Raw genomic sequence first — 19,434 nt, 5'->3', positions numbered from 1 at the left:
AGTTAATTTGTTTTTGGTATAATGACTTTTAATTTTCAGTTATTTTGGTTCAATTGCTGATGTGACATATGATAAGTCAAAAAATTTTTTATGTCCGATCAACATTTTTTCGATGTCAGGTCTGCATTTTCCGGTAACTTGTCAGTATTTTTCGATTTCACGTCAACAATTAGACGATAATAGTCAAAAATAAAAGTAATTATACCAAAACCAAACTTTGAAAACTTAGCGAACAAAAACCTAAAATCGAACAAGATAGTGAACAAAGAAAAAATACTCTTTCATGAAATACATTTGAGAAAAAAAAAAAAAGAAGACAAAACCATATAAGTTATGACCTAAATCTCAAGCCCTAGGACGGTGTTCCATCGATATCTTGAATTGAATGCATTGATAATTAAGAGTTATTTTTGGTATTTTTTTTAGTGTTTAATGGAGATAGCACTCATAATACCTGTTCCCGTAATGTCCATTACTCGATCACTTCTTCTTGAACACTCAAAAAATATATTCACTTAACTTCAATTCCAAGAATGAGGAATTAATGTATGTGTTTTTCCATATCTGTAACACTGCGTGCTACGCATTTCTTTAGTATATTCTTTAACTACTATCCTTCTAAGAAGATTTTGATCAACGAAATTATTTTACATTAACGTAGAAGCAAATATTGATTTTACTCCCAAACTAATTAATATCGATCGGTCAATATTAATATATAAGATAATATAAGGACACTAAAGTCTTAAGTGTCCACTTCTATAGATGCATATGCCAATTTGCCAAAATATTTTTCCTTACTACATCTAATTATATATTGCATTAGTCAGCCAACTGAACCCCTTTTTCGTATTTCCTCCACACAACTCTATAAATAAAGTCCTGGAGAAATACGCTTCAATGTTATATATAATATATAGAATTTAACATAATATTTGTTCTAACATCTGCATAAAAATGTATCTTAAATACCTTCATGTTCTAATTTTCATAATCTTTGTTTCCTCCCTTAGTTCGGGAGCCTTCGTTCGTCGTTATCGTTTCATTGTGAGTGCTAAATATCGTTATATAACTGTACCTCGTCCTCTTAGCCTCAAGTTCGTGTCGTATATGAAATTTCGGGTGTTGTATATATTGTATGGTATAAATATAAATTGTATTTTTAGGTGACGGAAGCTTCATACATGAGATTATGTAAGGAAAAGAAGATTTTGACGGTGAATGGGCAGTTTCCGGGGCCAACTCTGAAAGTTCACAAGGGTGACACTATAGTTGTGGATGTCCATAACAGAGGAAAATACAACCTCACCATCCACTGGTAAGAAAATTTCTGTGATTATCATTGCTAGTGCATTGATTTGTTAGAAAAGTTGATAGAAGTTTACGCTATGTACGTATGCTTATGGCTTGGAAGTTATGTAAAAGGCCATGAAAATTTTCAGGCATGGGGTGAAACAGCCTAGAAATCCTTGGACAGATGGCCCTGAATATGTCACACAATGTCCGATCCAACCTGGAAACAAGTTCAGCCAAAGGGTTATATTTTCAACAGAAGAAGGGACGTTATGGTGGCATGCACATAGTGATTGGTCTCGTGCTACGGTGCATGGCGCGATCATCATCTACCCGAAACAAGGAACGTCCTACCCATTCCACAGACCCGTTGCAGAGATTCCAATCATACTAGGTGTGCATATATACATTTTAATTAAATATATGCAATTCATATTCCGAGTTAATTTTTGCCTCAATTATTTTAATATATACAGAACGTATATATCATTGAGGTTGTTTTGATCGATGTCTAAATACGACGTGCTTTTGAGTGTAGGGGAGTGGTGGAAAAAGGATATAATGAAAGTTTATGAGGAATTTGTTGCTAGTGGAGGGCAACCGAGGGATTCTGATGCATATACTTTAAATGGTCAGCCTGGGGATTTTTATCCATGCTCAAAACCTGGTGGGTTTCAAGTTGCTATCATTTAAAGTTATTTTTTATTCCACATGCATACTTGAGTACACGAGGGAATTGTGGTGTGTATCAGCAACGGACCAGTCAACAAATTACGAATTTTTCATTAGTACATATACAAACTAACGTAACTAATGTTGTAAAACATAGACAATAATATTTTCCGTATCATAATTCCATAAAATAATATTTTTGGTCTAATAACTTGCATATTTTTTATTTTTTATCATGTTATTAGTCAAATCATGATTTTAGTTAATTAACTTACACTTTCTCTCATTTTAAGTCTTTTCTCATCGGAGCGTTGACGTGACGTCGGTGACACATAAACATTTTTGGTTGTCATGTCACGTCGACGTTTTTTGGTCTAAATCAACATTTTTGGGTGTCATATAAGAATTTTATTGTCTCTGTAACATGTATTTAATTTTGAACGACGATATAGTCTCCTCTTTCAATATAGTATAATCGGCCAACAAGAAAGATCCATTTGTGTCCGCCGGCTTTAATGAATCGACCTATATATAGAAGAATTTGGCAATATGGAATAGAACGTAATAATGCAAAAAGGCCACAGCTAGCTAATTTGCTGAAATTAAAGAACCTTAAAATTGATTACATCTTTGTTGCATTAACACCTAAAAATGGACAGCTTCTCTTCTTATATGATTAATGTCATTTACGTATATATATGTACGTGTTATTTCAAAACAAACTTTGTAATTGTGGAATATTTGGTAGGCACATTTAAAGTGAATGTGACATATGGCAACACATATCTCCTTCGTATAATCAATTCGGACTTGAATGAAATCCTCTTCTTTGGGGTGGCTAAACACAAGCTAACAGTTGTTGGAACGGATGCGAGCTACACTAAACCTCTGACCAGAGATTATATCGCAATTAGCCCAGGACAGACCATGGACTGCCTTCTACGTGCCGATCAACGAGAACACGACCGATACTACATGGCCGCCAGACCATATGTAAATGGTGTTGGGGTTAGTTTTGACAACACAACGACTACAGGTAAAGGATAAATTGTAATATATATATATGATCCATGGTAAAAACGTAATTAAGTTGAAAAACCTAAAGACTTGTGAAAATATGCAGATATCAATCCGTTTTAAACAATGAAGATGAAAGATGAAAAACCCTAATTTATGTCATTTGACGCTCTTAAATACTTTGCATACTATAAACTATGGGTTTTTATGATCTGTTATTTAAAATATAGGTGGGTTTAATCCATTTCAATTTTTACAAGCTAGGATTTTACATACGAGTTCCGTTGCGGGGATTCGAAAATGCAATTAATTATTCTACATAAGCATAAAAAAATCTTTTGTAAATTTATCACCAAATTTTCCTGTAATTTATGACTCCACCACTAATGCAGGGATCATAAGATATCGAGGGCGTCACGGTCCTTCCACGACGATGCCTTTTCTGCCCTACCTTCCCTACTACAACGACACTTCTGCAGCTGTAAACTTCACATACAGCCTCAGAAGTTTGAACTCTGAATCCCATCCAGCCTTGGTCCCTCTCAACATAACCAAACGACTCATATCGACAATCTCCGTAAACGCATTCCCATGCTCTCCCAACCAAACATGCGCAGGCCCGAACGGGACACGTCTCGGCGCCAGCATGAACAACGTCAGCTTTGTGAGCCCTTGGTTCGACATTCTAGAGGCGTACTACTACGGCATTCGTGGCGTGTTTGGAAAGCGTTTCCCGAGTCATCCGCCCTTCGTGTTCAACTACACTGCAGATTTTCTTCCCCTGGAACTAGAGATTGCGAAAAGAGGGACACAAGCGAAAGTTCTGGAGTATAAGTCATTGGTAGAACTGGTTTTACAAGGCACAAATCTTGTTGCCGGGATAGATCATCCTATGCATTTACATGGATTCAGTTTCTACGTTGTGGGGCACGGGTTCGGGAATTTCGATGAGCGCCGTGACACATCGAAATATAATCTTGTCGACCCTCCTCTACGTAACACCATTGGTGTCCCAAGGAACGGATGGACCGCAATTCGATTCAAGGCAGATAATCCAGGTGATAACATTAATTTACTTTCTTAAATGAAGTAAATGTCTGCTGTTTAATTTGATTGGAACATAATATTTTGAAACACGGTTTTTAATTGAAAAGAATGCCTTGATCTTACTATAATTATACTTTTTAAAATAAAGTTGAGGGACAAAGTTATGCAGTAAATGATATATTTGCAATTATTGGTTTATAAATATGTTATATCTGACTCTTATTTTGCTTAAAATAGGGGTATGGTTTATGCATTGCCATTTTGAACGTCACCTAGTATGGGGAATGAACACAGTTTTCATTGTGAAAAACGGGAAGCGCGCGGACGAATGGTTACTGCCACCGCCACCGGACATGCCACCGTGTTGATGTTCATGATGCTGTCAAGAAATTATATATTATGATTTCTACTTATCGAATGTTTTGAATTTGAGTATATATTATGTAAACTGTGTGTGACTAAAATTTAATTAAGAAAAGGTATGGTGTGTGTAATTATGATATGAATGTTGGTATTTTTAAGCATATTCTTGTGTATATTTTACATAGAAGTTTGGAGGTAAGATTGATATATCTTAAGATTATGAATAATATTATTTATGGATTTTGTATGAAGTACAATGTCCTTGAAATAGATTCGTCTTCTTCGGTATGAGCTTCGATGATCAAGTTAGAGGACTATTTCTCATAATACAATGGAACAAACAGCAGTAACCTAGTATGAAGGTATTACGTCGGCGAACTGAAGAAATACGTGAATTTTATCACGTGTTGGAGATGAAAGTAATATGCGAGTTGGAGATGAAAGTAATATGTGAGTGTGAGATATGCTTGAAGAACTTGAGGCAGCCTCTATATATAGGCACTTGAGTTCCACATAGACAGTCACATACGCCATCCGAAAGGCCAAAGATTACTCAACTAGAACACCAACAATCAGCCATATGGAGCACCGTGGAATGTCACATCCAGAAAGAATTAGAGTGAATTTTCGAAAATAAAAATTCAGGAAAATAGTAAAAGTCAGGTGGCCAGTTTTGCCTTGATCGGCCCGACATTCGACACACTCGTGTCACGCTCGTATACTTGCACATAAGTCAAGCATTTTTCAGTGCAAATCGTTCCCTTGATTTGCACCCATACACAAGGGTGTGCGAGAGAAAACATCTTTACCAATCATTCTTATACATTCACAAAATATAAATCAATATTATAAGCTTACTTGTGTTAATATTATTTTACTACATGAGACACTCCTTCTACACTTAAGCATCCACTTATCAATGTCATAAGGCACTAGTCAAAATTTTCCATTCAGAATAGAACAGCCCAATAATCCTCCAAAGTCCAACACAATTTTCTAAAGTGATTCCGATTAGTTGATCAAATATATTTTCGTATGATGTTATTTTTATGTTTGTTACATAATTTTTTAAATAATTTTATACTTTTTTAATGGGAATAATTTTATACTTTAATACACATAAAAACTGAAGAACGACTGAAAATAAAATATATAAGAAATAATACTTTTCAAAAATTCATGTTACTTAAGTAAACCAACATTAGGAAACTGAAACAAATACATTAGTAAACCAAAATATTAATACTTACACATTTTATCGACAAACATAGGCCTGCAGGAGGTCTGTTTGAATGTGGGCATCTCCGTTAATCAATCAATTAATCAACTAAGTAAATTAATTAATGAATTAATAAATAATCTGTTATAGCCATACATAATTACCCAAACAACATATGAGGATTGAGGCCAGCTGTTCAACGTTGATGGGAGTATTACAATTATATATGTTAGGGAAAAATTACATAGTAATAATTGGAAACAATACCACGAATAATTATGACGGGAACAAGTACCAGAAATACTGTAGTTATTTCAATTACATTATAACTCTGAGTCGGACTCAATTTTCCNTTAATCTTTCTTAATAATCTAATTAGAAATTCAAATCCTCCGATTGGTTTAAAAATAAAATTGACTGGCATTACTTAAAAATATATACATTAATGTCAAAATTGATCATATATATTTGTTTATTCGTGATCTTAGCCATTTATTTCATTAAATTTTAGTATTAATAAATTTTGACAATTTTAATCATCTTTTTATTGAAAATGCTGATTGTTAGATAAATTTATAGCTTAATTAATAAAAATTAAGCTAATAAATATATAAAACTCGAAACTGATTGTTCTATAAGTAAGGGGAGGCATCCCACATGCGGCCCAGATTCCAGGCCGCGGTGGTAAGCATGTAGAGGCGCCTAAGCGCCTCCTCACCTCCTGTCGCACAGAGGAGCCCCTTTGTGCCCTAGCTTAAATATCAATCCATAATAATGAATTAAAATGACAAAGAGAAAAAATAACATCAACTTTGAGATAATCATACAGAAGAAGATCATTTACATTCATATTATACTTTTCTTCTTCTTTCTTTTCAAAAATGAGTTTGCTTCATTTTATACTTATGCAACTCGTGATTTGTAGTGTTACTATCATAAGTTAGAAGTCTTTGTATTTTAGAAGACGATTGTCATATCCCGTGAGCACCATGTGGTGGACAAGTTTGTTTTTAAGGACAAAGAGTTCTCTCTTGTCTCGAATTCGAAATTGCTACCATATTTTCTTGAGTCGTATCATCTTCAAGTTGTAAATCTCGTGAAAGTGTTATGGAAAACTCACCAACAACACTGATGTGACGTTGTACACATTAGTATCGTATCAACATCACGTCAGAAAAAATGACCAAAATTAATAAAACAACAAAAATAGCATACGAAAATTTTACAACGAAGAAGACCAATGCAAATCACAAAAACACTTTATGAAACAAAAAATATAATTTTCCCAGATTTATAAACGTGTGATACCATTTCTAATATCAAACCTTGCGTACACACACTTACCATAACCTTCTCTATATGTTAATCACTAGCAAGCTAGCTAGCTAGCTAGCTTGTATGTGCGTGTACGTATGAATGTACGTATGTTCCTGTTTTTCTTCGCTTGGCATGGATATTCAAAGAGGAATAAAAGGTTGAATTACAAACCAAATCATATTTGTTTGGCGTGACCAAATCAAACCCCTGACTTTGTAGCTTGGCCTCCAATTCTCATTCTCTATAAATATATATAAGATCACATTTTTGAAAAAGATCATAAAGCTGGTTTCCTGAAAAATATGATTAGATTATTTTCGAAGATGGCAATGTTGCCTTTCTTGTTTCTTGTGTTCCTTGGTTTTACTCTCTCTATCCATGCAATGACTCATCACCATTACTTTGTGGTAAGTGTCGTTTTGCTCTTTTTTTATATATATTAGGAACGAATTTGCCTTTTTGTCTATCCACGTTGCATGAAACATTGAAACAAATTTTTTCCCGACTTTTGAGCATTACTCTATCAATATCTCCAATTTGATATTTGACCAAAACGTGATTTATTTGTTGCAGGTAACGGATACTCCTTACAGCAGGCTTTGCAGCAACAAGAGCATATTGACCGTAAATGGACAATTTCCAGGACCGACTATATATGTCTCCCAAGGAGACACGATTGTCATTGATGTCATTAACAAGGCAAAAGAAAACATAACCATTCATTGGTACGACGGCCCTAGCTCCTATATTGGCTCTGTCTTAATTAATTAATTTGGTGACCATTATTTGAACATACTAGCTAGCTAATTTTACGCTAAAACGATTTACTTGGTAGGCATGGCGTGAAGCAGATAAGATTTCCTTGGTCCGATGGACCGGAGTACATTACTCAGTGCCCGATTCGACCTGGAACCATGTTTAATCAAAGGATTGTTCTATCAGATGAGATAGGAACTTTGTGGTGGCATGCACATAGCGACTGGTCGCGAGCCACCGTGCACGGTGCACTCGTCGTCTATCCCAAGATTCAAAATGACTATCCTTTTCCTACACCTTATGCACAAATTCCAATCATACTAGGTACATATGTGCGCATATATATACCATATACTATTTATCTCCGCTGATTCCAAAATAACAAATAACTTGTATGGTTTTACATGTCTTCGTTTTTTTTTTAAATATATATGCATGGCTACCTCAAATTACAAGAAATTAATTATGTATTTTGCACACCCTGGTCCATTTGTTGAATTTGACTAAGAAAATTAAATTTCTAGAAACGTGTTGAAGACTTATCGAGCTTTGAAATAAAAATCTTTATTGTTTTTCTTTATACAGATGTAACATATTATATATAATCAATTAATTTTACAAAATTTTCAAGTCGACTAATCCTTACAAAAAACGAAGACTTTGGACATTTAAAGTTCTTTAAAATAACTCTAGAAGGAAGAAAATGATAATTAGCTAATGCTTTGTTGGTTGTAATAATTGTCTCAGCTGGTCCTTATGCTGTTGTATAATTTAAAATATTTGAGTTTCACCATTACCATCAGTTATAGTTTTTGGTAAAATGGCAAGCGCTCGATCATACAACTGATATCATGGTCAAGGTCCACATTGATTGCAAGTAGTGCAATTATTGAGAGATATTATTAGATACAATAATTGTCTCTGCTGGGTAGAACAATCGAAAAGTGGTGATTAAGCTGCTGTATGATTTAAAATATTTAAGTTGCATCGTTATCATCAGCTATAGTTTTTAGTAAAACGATGGTTCTACAAACTTGAAATATTATTATTATAATTTGTTTTATTGCAGGGGAGTGGTGGAAGAGTGATATACAGGCTGTTTTGAGTGAATTTCTACGAACTGGAGGGGATCCAAATGTGTCTGATGCTTTCCTTATCAATGGCCAACCTGGAGATTTATACCAATGCTCACGAAATGGTAAAACTCTGTTACCATTTATTTAAAATTTTCTCTAAAAAAATGAAGGTGAACGAGCACGCACACGCACACGAACTGAGTCGTTTGATATTCATAAAGGTAATTACAATAGAAATAGAATCGGGAAGAATTGTCGACATATATATAGTTGTGGTGAGATGCACCTAGTGATTAATCATATAAAATTAAGCAAATTATAATTTCTAAGAATTAAGTAGCTTAATTGTCTCTTGTCAATGCCCACGAAAATTAATGGAAAAGAAAGGTGAGAACGATTGGATATTTTTCCACTATATATGGAAAAGCTTCTATCTATGTTTATTACCACGCAAATGAAACGCTGTCGCCCAAAATATGTTTCTTCGAAAATCCCAGCTTTCAAATTGTCCAGAGATATTTGGAATTATTTTTTTATCATCGTAAAATCGAAATAAGTTATTTCAAATTAATAATTATAACTCGAGAAATAAATATTATTGAATCTCATTTATACATTGTATTCAACTCATATTCTTTATTTTTTCCTGAATTAAACATGTTAGATACGTTCAAAGTGATGGTGGAATACGGCAAGACATATTTGTTCCGAATGGTCAATGCGGTAATGAACAACATTATGTTCTTCAAAATCGCAAACCATAATATCACAGTGGTCGGATCAGATGGGAGCTACACAAAGCCATTAATCAGCGATTACATCACCATTTCCCCAGGCCAAACCATCGATTTCTTGCTCGAAGCCAATCAAAAACCTAGCCAATATTACATGGCTGCTAGGGTTTATGCCAGTGCTGCAACTTTTGACAACACAACCACCACCGCGATCGTTGAGTACCTAGGAAACTACACGACCCCATCTTCTCCCTCTCTCCCAACTCTCCCCGCAATAAACGACACGCTCGCCTCGACAAATTTTACGGGAAAGCTCAGAAGTTTGGCTGATAAAACCCATCCAGTTGATGTACCTTTGAAACCAAGTACGATCTTGTTCTTCACACTTTCTATCAACTTGCTCCCATGTGATAACAATGCTACTAACTGCACCGGGCCATTCAACGGGAGATTTGCAGCAAGTGTGAACAACAACAGTTTCGTTCTACCTAGTGTTTCCGTTCTTCAAGCTTATTATGATCGGATAAAGGGTGTTTATACAAATGATTTTCCAAGTAAGCCGCCACTTAGGTATAATTACACGGAAACGTTTGTTCCCCAAGATTTGTGGAGGTCGGGTAATGGAACAAGAGTGAGGGTCCTTGAATATAATTCTACCGTGGAACTTGTCTTCCAAGGGACAAATAGTGTTGCGGGTATAGATCATCCCATGCACTTACATGGACACAGCTTTTACGTCGTCGGATGGGGATTCGGAAACTTTGATAAGGATAAGGATCCTTTGAACTATAATCTAGTGGACCCTCCATTCCAAAACACAATCGCGGTTCCTCGAAATGGATGGACAGCCATCAGATTCAGAGCAAATAATCCAGGTACTTTAGTAAAAGATGTTCTTGTATTTAAACTGATTTTGACCATACATATATATAATCCATCACAATTAAGTTAATTTAATTTATGTGTACGTACCGCAGGTGTTTGGCTCATGCATTGTCATTTAGAGCGTCATATAAGTTGGGGAATGGAGATGGTGTTCATTGTTAAAAATGGAAAGGGCTCAAATGCCACAATGTTGCCTCCACCTAAAGATTTTCCACGATGCTAGTCGATATATCAATTATATATATAATTTGTTCAAGAATTAATGGTAATATCTCCTATATTTATTGTACAATATACTAAAATTTCAAGCATTGAGTTCAAGTAATAATGATAACAATTCTTTTTTAAAAATTGTTTGTTGCGATAATAGACGTCATCATTCAGTTTTTATGGTTGGTGCATCCCGAATGACCACAATATTTGAAATATGTGCAACGGTGGGTACGCTCTATCCATCAATGCCAGCACATGAAAACAGAGACACCAATGTCTTTATATAAATATATATATGATTTCATATAAATTTCGTTGACAAAAGTGTCACGATTACGATTATTTGAAAGTAATATGATTTTTTGGGCTAAAAAATAGATAAATAAACAAAAAAAGATTGATTAATCCAAAATAATTTCTTGTCTATATACATTTGTCTTAACCTTTTCTTTCTCGGAGCTTGAAGATTCCTCCCCCATGCAGTTAGAGCTCCGATTAAGTCTTGTTGGATCAAGATTAATGCACGCATCAGCTTGTTCCGGCATAACCCAAAATCATTTACCCGGCCCGGTGAATTTCTCAGTATCATTCATGTGGTTATATTCCCACGACGGCACCACTTGTTAATAAATATATCCATCGAATATTACTGGTTTCTTGAATGCACTTAGACATAAGAAATTAAACAATACTACTGGCTCACAATATCTGATCAATCAAGACATAAGAATCATAAATCATTATGTAGTTTGGCCTAATTGGCCTACATCCACGGGAGAGCAGAACATTTCTTATTATCAAGAACAAATGATTTTACAGAAGATAGAAAGGAAAGATTTTTACTTAATAGCCTTCAATTTACAGCCTAAATATCTTTAATCTCCTTTTTGCGTCTCTCTTGTGTTCTTCTCCCTCGCTCTTGTTTATCTGAATACTGGTGATTGAATGAATGAACTCACTAGCAGAATATACTTGGACATTTTTTTACTATGGCAATTTCTAATTGCAAAGTAATAGATAGTAATCGACTTCTGTTTCAAAATTGACAAAGTAAGATACCATTTAGACATTGCATGTTAAAAAAATGGGTTTCACTTTAAATTTGAAGTAACATTTTATTTCGTAATTAGTAATTTGATGAAATGATATGTTACCCAAAAAATTTTTAATCTCATAGTGCTGAAATAATTTTGTCAATTTTATTGGTTTCCATAATCCTTCACAAGATTTTCGTAAATTCAACTATTTTAAACTATTTGTCTCTTATGTACACTTTCTAAATCAGTAAGGTGCCCAGACTATTTTTGTTTTATTATAGATTAATAGTCTTAATTTACTCTAACCGAATTATTTATTATTTGAGTATAGTTACCTCTACAAATACTTGAAGGAAAGAAATTAGGCTGATTATGTCTAATTTGTGGATCCCGTCATTAAAGAATTCTTCCTCTCACTCTAAAGTCAAGAATGCTAGCTAGCTAGCTTGGAAGAAACATCATCAACATCGTGATTGAAAATTAAGATGATTAATATACAACTTAAATTTAAGTTCAAACTTTTTTTCCTTTAAAGTTGTAACAAAAATTTATTTTATTTATTTAAGTTTTAATAAAATCTTTATAGTAATCTATTTCAGTTTTTCAATTTTTTTTTAAAATTTAGTTAAATCCAATTTAATAAAAGTTTAAATTAAAATTTAAAAATTTATGGCTCCAACCGGAACCCTGAAACCTCGCCCATAATGCCACCGTCAAAAAATAAAAAATAAATAAAATTTTGTTGCATGATTTAGGTTATTACAAGTAAAAGATGCACATACGTTGTATGTGTTATTATATATTATTTTTAATTTGATCAAATACTACTAAAAATTAACACGAAATTATTTTCAATTTAAAAGAGTTTTTCGATTTAAAAGGTNAATATAGTGAATGTATAGAATACTTGTTTAATAATTAAATAATATTATATTTTTGAAACTGAGAAAATTTGAACCAAAAGAGATTGAAAATGGATATGAAAAAATACAGGTTGAATATATATTTTTGTGGAAGAAACTAACATATATAAGAGAAAATTTACTTTTCATTCTAGAGACTTTGAAAATATATTCGCGTAATCAAATAAAATTTACTTTTCATTCTAGAGACTTTGATCCAGTCCAATTAAATGTGTGTGTCGATACAAAATTTTATTTTTTAAAAAAAAATATCCGTGAGACAGGTCGACTCGATTAATATATCGAATGAAAAATTAATATCTTTGACATAAAAAGTAATATTTTTCATGGGTTACATCAGATAAGAGATTCTTCTCATAGAATTAACTCGTGAAACGATCTCATAAGAGTTTTTGTGATTGAATTATGACAAGTCAATTAAACCACCTCAAACTATTAATTACATCTCATTATCCTCATCAATTACACGTACATAGAATTGGGATTGATAATTAAAGTGTAAGAAAAAAATCATGATCGTTGTTCCTATCCTTATTTATAAATTTTTATCTATTTAAAATTTTTAAAGTAAAAAGTTATTCGATCCTTTAATTAATTGACATCAAAATGAGATCATAGTTAATTTCTTCTCATCAATTGCAAGTTATTAGGTGTATTACAACTTTTATTTTGATAGCAATCGAAATAATCATGTGTTTAATTGTTGTATTATATATTTTAAAAAAAATTAATTTTAGAATAAAAAAGTGTCTAGCTAAGGTTTGAATCAGCTTAAATGTTTCACAAATTTCTATTAAATTCATTCATTTGATAAATGCATGCATCTTATTTAATCATAACATGACTACATTAAAATCTTTTTGAGTGATTAAATTATTTCTTTAAAAAATATAGAATACGCGCGGTATACACACACTTAACGTAATGTGGGTAATTAAACTAGCTAATACACGTGTATACATAATAATCGTTTATATAATTAGGAGCCAAATTCCAGTCAATCAAGCTAATTTATTTGCAAAAATTAATTATATATGTTTTAATTAATCTTTATTGTATTTTCTTCATGCATTTATTGTTTTTGGGTAATGATACATAGTCCACGTATTTCTTTACATAATAATAATAATATAATATAAGATTGGACTTGTAAATACTTCTTGGAATGTCTTGCTGTGTTTTTCTTTCATCCGATCAAAATCATTGATTTATTCTTCCACGCGTCTGCAATAGTTCTCTAGCCAATTGCAGGCGAAGACTATTCTAAATTTTAATTTCCCAAATAATAAATATATAAAGAAAATTAGAATGTGAACTTTATAAAAATCAACAAATTAATTACACCGACAATTTTATAAATAATTTGTCAGAATTGAGTTGCACGTACACACTTATCTTGTTCTGATTAAACAAATAATTAGGTTTAAACTTGAATTTATGAATTTGAATTGAGAAATATTTAGTATATTTAAAATTCACCACAATTAATATTGAAATTGCATAACTTGAATGCTTAATATTGAGTGATTTCAAATTCACTTAAATTTTGTCTATCCAAGCAAGACGAGAAATTTAAAATATATCGTCTCGAATTCATTACAACCTTGTGTTGTATTTGGATACAAACATTTGAAATCCATTGTTTAAATATATTTTCATTATTTACATGACTTAAACAAATTAAATTCATGAATTCATCTCCCTAATTATTTGATCTACAATTATACTAGTCACGATGAATTTGTAATTGAAATCATTTGAAATTTATTGTGATATATATGATTATAGTGTAAATAAATAGAATATAAATATGAATTTCATCTAATTAACTTATTGAACAAAGAAAATAAATTCGAAATCATAGATATCAAATTGTTGAATCCAAATACAACCTTATTATTCTAACTAAAACAGCTACCTCGAATCCGTCACTGTCACTTCGATCAGCAATATTTTATCAACGCGATAAATCCGAAGAAAACAAAGCCAACTAAACTGATAAAACCCCTCCACCAGTTGTCAAAGGCAAATCCAAATATACCTCCTCGTACAGAATCCAAAATAATATTATATTTCATATGACAAAAACTGTAACCAGTGAATTACAATTTATTCCTAATATTTTAATTTTACGTAATGCAATCTTTAATCTTTCTTAATAATCTAATTAGAAATTCAAATCCTCCGATTGGTTTAAAAATAAAATTGACTGGCATTACTTAAAAATATATACATTAATGTCAAAATTGATCATATATATTTGTTTATTCGTGATCTTAGCCATTTATTTCATTAAATTTTAGTATTAATAAATTTTGACAATTTTAATCATCTTTTTATTGAAAATGCTGATTGTTAGATAAATTTATAGCTTAATTAATAAAAATTAAGCTAATAAATATATAAAACTCGAAACTGATTGTTCTATAAGTAAGGGGAGGCATCCCACATGCGGCCCAGATTCCAGGCCGCGGTGGTAAGCATGTAGAGGCGCCTAAGCGCCTCCTCACCTCCTGTCGCACAGAGGAGCCCCTTTGTGCCCTAGCTTAAATATCAATCCATAATAATGAATTAAAATGACAAAGAGAAAAAATAACATCAACTTTGAGATAATCATACAGAAGAAGATCATTTACATTCATATTATACTTTTCTTCTTCTTTCTTTTCAAAAATGAGTTTGCTTCATTTTATACTTATGCAACTCGTGATTTGTAGTGTTACTATCATAAGTTAGAAGTCTTTGTATTTTAGAAGACGATTGTCATATCCCGTGAGCACCATGTGGTGGACAAGTTTGTTTTTAAGGACAAAGAGTTCTCTCTTGTCTCGAATTCGAAATTGCTACCATATTTTCTTGAGTCGTATCATCTTCAAGTTGTAAATCTCGTGAAAGTGTTATGGAAAACTCACCAACAACACTGATGTGACGTTGTACACATTAGTATCGTATCAACATCACGTCAGAAAAAATGACCAAAATTAATAAAACAACAAAAATAGCATACGAAAATTTTACAACGAAGAAGACCAATGCAAATCACAAAAACACTTTATGAAACAAAAAATATAATTTTCCCAGATTTATAAACGTGTGATACCATTTCTAATATCAAACCTTGCGTACACACACTTACCATAACCTTCTCTATATGTTAATCACTAGCAAGCTAGCTAGCTAGCTAGCTTGTATGTGCGTGTACGTATGAATGTACGTATGTTCCTGTTTTTCTTCGCTTGGCATGGATATTCAAAGAGGAATAAAAGGTTGAATTACAAACCAAATCATATTTGTTTGGCGTGACCAAATCAAACCCCTGACTTTGTAGCTTGGCCTCCAATTCTCATTCTCTATAAATATATATAAGATCACATTTTTGAAAAAGATCATAAAGCTGGTTTCCTGAAAAATATGATTAGATTATTTTCGAAGATGGCAATGTTGCCTTTCTTGTTTCTTGTGTTCCTTGGTTTTACTCTCTCTATCCATGCAATGACTCATCACCATTACTTTGTGGTAAGTGTCGTTTTGCTCTTTTTTTATATATATTAGGAACGAATTTGCCTTTTTGTCTATCCACGTTGCATGAAACATTGAAACAAATTTTTTCCCGACTTTTGAGCATTACTCTATCAATATCTCCAATTTGATATTTGACCAAAACGTGATTTATTTGTTGCAGGTAACGGATACTCCTTACAGCAGGCTTTGCAGCAACAAGAGCATATTGACCGTAAATGGACAATTTCCAGGACCGACTATATATGTCTCCCAAGGAGACACGATTGTCATTGATGTCATTAACAAGGCAAAAGAAAACATAACCATTCATTGGTACGACGGCCCTAGCTCCTATATTGGCTCTGTCTTAATTAATTAATTTGGTGACCATTATTTGAACATACTAGCTAGCTAATTTTACGCTAAAACGATTTACTTGGTAGGCATGGCGTGAAGCAGATAAGATTTCCTTGGTCCGATGGACCGGAGTACATTACTCAGTGCCCGATTCGACCTGGAACCATGTTTAATCAAAGGATTGTTCTATCAGATGAGATAGGAACTTTGTGGTGGCATGCACATAGCGACTGGTCGCGAGCCACCGTGCACGGTGCACTCGTCGTCTATCCCAAGATTCAAAATGACTATCCTTTTCCTACACCTTATGCACAAATTCCAATCATACTAGGTACATATGTGCGCATATATATACCATATACTATTTATCTCCGCTGATTCCAAAATAACAAATAACTTGTATGGTTTTACATGTCTTCGTTTTTTTTTTAAATATATATGCATGGCTACCTCAAATTACAAGAAATTAATTATGTATTTTGCACACCCTGGTCCATTTGTTGAATTTGACTAAGAAAATTAAATTTCTAGAAACGTGTTGAAGACTTATCGAGCTTTGAAATAAAAATCTTTATTGTTTTTCTTTATACAGATGTAACATATTATATATAATCAATTAATTTTACAAAATTTTCAAGTCGACTAATCCTTACAAAAAACGAAGACTTTGGACATTTAAAGTTCTTTAAAATAACTCTAGAAGGAAGAAAATGATAATTAGCTAATGCTTTGTTGGTTGTAATAATTGTCTCAGCTGGTCCTTATGCTGTTGTATAATTTAAAATATTTGAGTTTCACCATTACCATCAGTTATAGTTTTTGGTAAAATGGCAAGCGCTCGATCATACAACTGATATCATGGTCAAGGTCCACATTGATTGCAAGTAGTGCAATTATTGAGAGATATTATTAGATACAATAATTGTCTCTGCTGGGTAGAACAATCGAAAAGTGGTGATTAAGCTGCTGTATGATTTAAAATATTTAAGTTGCATCGTTATCATCAGCTATAGTTTTTAGTAAAACGATGGTTCTACAAACTTGAAATATTATTATTATAATTTGTTTTATTGCAGGGGAGTGGTGGAAGAGTGATATACAGGCTGTTTTGAGTGAATTTCTACGAACTGGAGGGGATCCAAATGTGTCTGATGCTTTCCTTATCAATGGCCAACCTGGAGATTTATACCAATGCTCACGAAATGGTAAAACTCTGTTACCATTTATTTAAAATTTTCTCTAAAAAAATGAAGGTGAACGAGCACGCACACGCACACGAACTGAGTCGTTTGATATTCATAAAGGTAATTACAATAGAAATAGAATCGGGAAGAATTGTCGACATATATATAGTTGTGGTGAGATGCACCTAGTGATTAATCATATAAAATTAAGCAAATTATAATTTCTAAGAATTAAGTAGCTTAATTGTCTCTTGTCAATGCCCACGAAAATTAATGGAAAAGAAAGGTGAGAACGATTGGATATTTTTCCACTATATATGGAAAAGCTTCTATCTATGTTTATTACCACGCAAATGAAACGCTGTCGCCCAAAATATGTTTCTTCGAAAATCCCAGCTTTCAAATTGTCCAGAGATATTTGGAATTATTTTTTTATCATCGTAAAATCGAAATAAGTTATTTCAAATTAATAATTATAACTCGAGAAATAAATATTATTGAATCTCATTTATACATTGTATTCAACTCATATTCTTTATTTTTTCCTGAATTAAACATGTTAGATACGTTCAAAGTGATGGTGGAATACGGCAAGACATATTTGTTCCGAATGGTCAATGCGGTAATGAACAACATTATGTTCTTCAAAATCGCAAACCATAATATCACAGTGGTCGGATCAGATGGGAGCTACACAAAGCCATTAATCAGCGATTACATCACCATTTCCCCAGGCCAAACCATCGATTTCTTGCTCGAAGCCAATCAAAAACCTAGCCAATATTACATGGCTGCTAGGGTTTATGCCAGTGCTGCAACTTTTGACAACACAACCACCACCGCGATCGTTGAGTACCTAGGAAACTACACGACCCCATCTTCTCCCTCTCTCCCAACTCTCCCCGCAATAAACGACACGCTCGCCTCGACAAATTTTACGGGAAAGCTCAGAAGTTTGGCTGATAAAACCCATCCAGTTGATGTACCTTTGAAACCAAGTACGATCTTGTTCTTCACACTTTCTATCAACTTGCTCCCATGTGATAACAATGCTACTAACTGCACCGGGCCATTCAACGGGAGATTTGCAGCAAGTGTGAACAACAACAGTTTCGTTCTACCTAGTGTTTCCGTTCTTCAAGCTTATTATGATCGGATAAAGGGTGTTTATACAAATGATTTTCCAAGTAAGCCGCCACTTAGGTATAATTACACGGAAACGTTTGTTCCCCAAGATTTGTGGAGGTCGGGTAATGGAACAAGAGTGAGGGTCCTTGAATATAATTCTACCGTGGAACTTGTCTTCCAAGGGACAAATAGTGTTGCGGGTATAGATCATCCCATGCACTTACATGGACACAGCTTTTACGTCGTCGGATGGGGATTCGGAAACTTTGATAAGGATAAGGATCCTTTGAACTATAATCTAGTGGACCCTCCATTCCAAAACACAATCGCGGTTCCTCGAAATGGATGGACAGCCATCAGATTCAGAGCAAATAATCCAGGTACTTTAGTAAAAGATGTTCTTGTATTTAAACTGATTTTGACCATACATATATATAATCCATCACAATTAAGTTAATTTAATTTATGTGTACGTACCGCAGGTGTTTGGCTCATGCATTGTCATTTAGAGCGTCATATAAGTTGGGGAATGGAGATGGTGTTCATTGTTAAAAATGGAAAGGGCTCAAATGCCACAATGTTGCCTCCACCTAAAGATTTTCCACGATGCTAGTCGATATATCAATTATATATATAATTTGTTCAAGAATTAATGGTAATATCTCCTATATTTATTGTACAATATACTAAAATTTCAAGCATTGAGTTCAAG

The 19,434-nt window shown here is 33.2% G+C and overlaps 3 protein-coding genes across 3 annotated transcripts; all 3 read left to right on the top strand.

Moving 5' to 3' along the window:
- The first annotated feature begins 799 nt into the window (after positions 1–799).
- LOC140967867 (laccase-15-like) lies at positions 800–4,591 on the top strand. The gene is made up of 7 exons (XM_073428634.1): positions 800–1,047; positions 1,167–1,318; positions 1,443–1,687; positions 1,832–1,960; positions 2,714–3,001; positions 3,375–4,040; positions 4,267–4,591. The coding sequence occupies exons 1-7, from the start codon at positions 958–960 to the stop codon at positions 4,395–4,397; spliced, it is 1,701 nt and encodes a 566-aa protein (XP_073284735.1). The 5' UTR covers positions 800–957; the 3' UTR covers positions 4,398–4,591.
- A 2,592-nt stretch (positions 4,592–7,183) lies between these two features.
- Positions 7,184–10,701, top strand: LOC140967866 (laccase-14-like). The gene is made up of 6 exons (XM_073428633.1): positions 7,184–7,335; positions 7,502–7,653; positions 7,764–8,008; positions 8,754–8,882; positions 9,425–10,369; positions 10,472–10,701. The coding sequence occupies exons 1-6, from the start codon at positions 7,231–7,233 to the stop codon at positions 10,600–10,602; spliced, it is 1,707 nt and encodes a 568-aa protein (XP_073284734.1). The 5' UTR covers positions 7,184–7,230; the 3' UTR covers positions 10,603–10,701.
- Positions 10,702–15,916: 5,215 nt separating this feature from the next.
- Positions 15,917–19,434, top strand: LOC140967874 (laccase-14-like). The gene is made up of 6 exons (XM_073428648.1): positions 15,917–16,068; positions 16,235–16,386; positions 16,497–16,741; positions 17,487–17,615; positions 18,158–19,102; positions 19,205–19,434. Exons 1-6 carry the CDS (start codon positions 15,964–15,966, stop codon positions 19,333–19,335), a joined length of 1,707 nt encoding a protein of 568 aa, XP_073284749.1. The 5' UTR covers positions 15,917–15,963; the 3' UTR covers positions 19,336–19,434.

The sequence above is a fragment of the Primulina huaijiensis genome, unplaced genomic scaffold (genome assembly GCF_012295235.1).
Source record: "Primulina huaijiensis isolate GDHJ02 unplaced genomic scaffold, ASM1229523v2 scaffold29509, whole genome shotgun sequence".
Classification (NCBI taxonomy): Eukaryota; Viridiplantae; Streptophyta; class Magnoliopsida; order Lamiales; family Gesneriaceae; genus Primulina; species Primulina huaijiensis.
This window is presented reverse-complemented; position numbering and strand designations above follow the sequence as displayed.

Bases quoted from the DNA above. Each gene is read 5' to 3' on its own strand.
- LOC140967867 (XM_073428634.1), top strand. From the start codon at position 958: ATGTATCTTAAATACCTTCATGTTCTAATTTTCATAATCTTTGTTTCC. The intron at 1,319-1,442 runs GTAAGAAAATTT...GAAAATTTTCAG, and splicing joins TACAACCTCACCATCCACTG to GCATGGGGTGAAACAGCCTA. The intron at 1,961-2,713 runs GTGGGTTTCAAG...AATATTTGGTAG, and splicing joins TTATCCATGCTCAAAACCTG to GCACATTTAAAGTGAATGTG.
- LOC140967866 (XM_073428633.1), top strand. From the start codon at position 7,231: ATGATTAGATTATTTTCGAAGATGGCAATGTTGCCTTTCTTGTTTCTT. The intron at 8,009-8,753 runs GTACATATGTGC...GTTTTATTGCAG, and splicing joins ACAAATTCCAATCATACTAG to GGGAGTGGTGGAAGAGTGAT. The intron at 10,370-10,471 runs GTACTTTAGTAA...TACGTACCGCAG, and splicing joins ATTCAGAGCAAATAATCCAG to GTGTTTGGCTCATGCATTGT.
- LOC140967874 (XM_073428648.1), top strand. From the start codon at position 15,964: ATGATTAGATTATTTTCGAAGATGGCAATGTTGCCTTTCTTGTTTCTT. The intron at 16,387-16,496 runs GTACGACGGCCC...TTTACTTGGTAG, and splicing joins GAAAACATAACCATTCATTG to GCATGGCGTGAAGCAGATAA. The intron at 19,103-19,204 runs GTACTTTAGTAA...TACGTACCGCAG, and splicing joins ATTCAGAGCAAATAATCCAG to GTGTTTGGCTCATGCATTGT.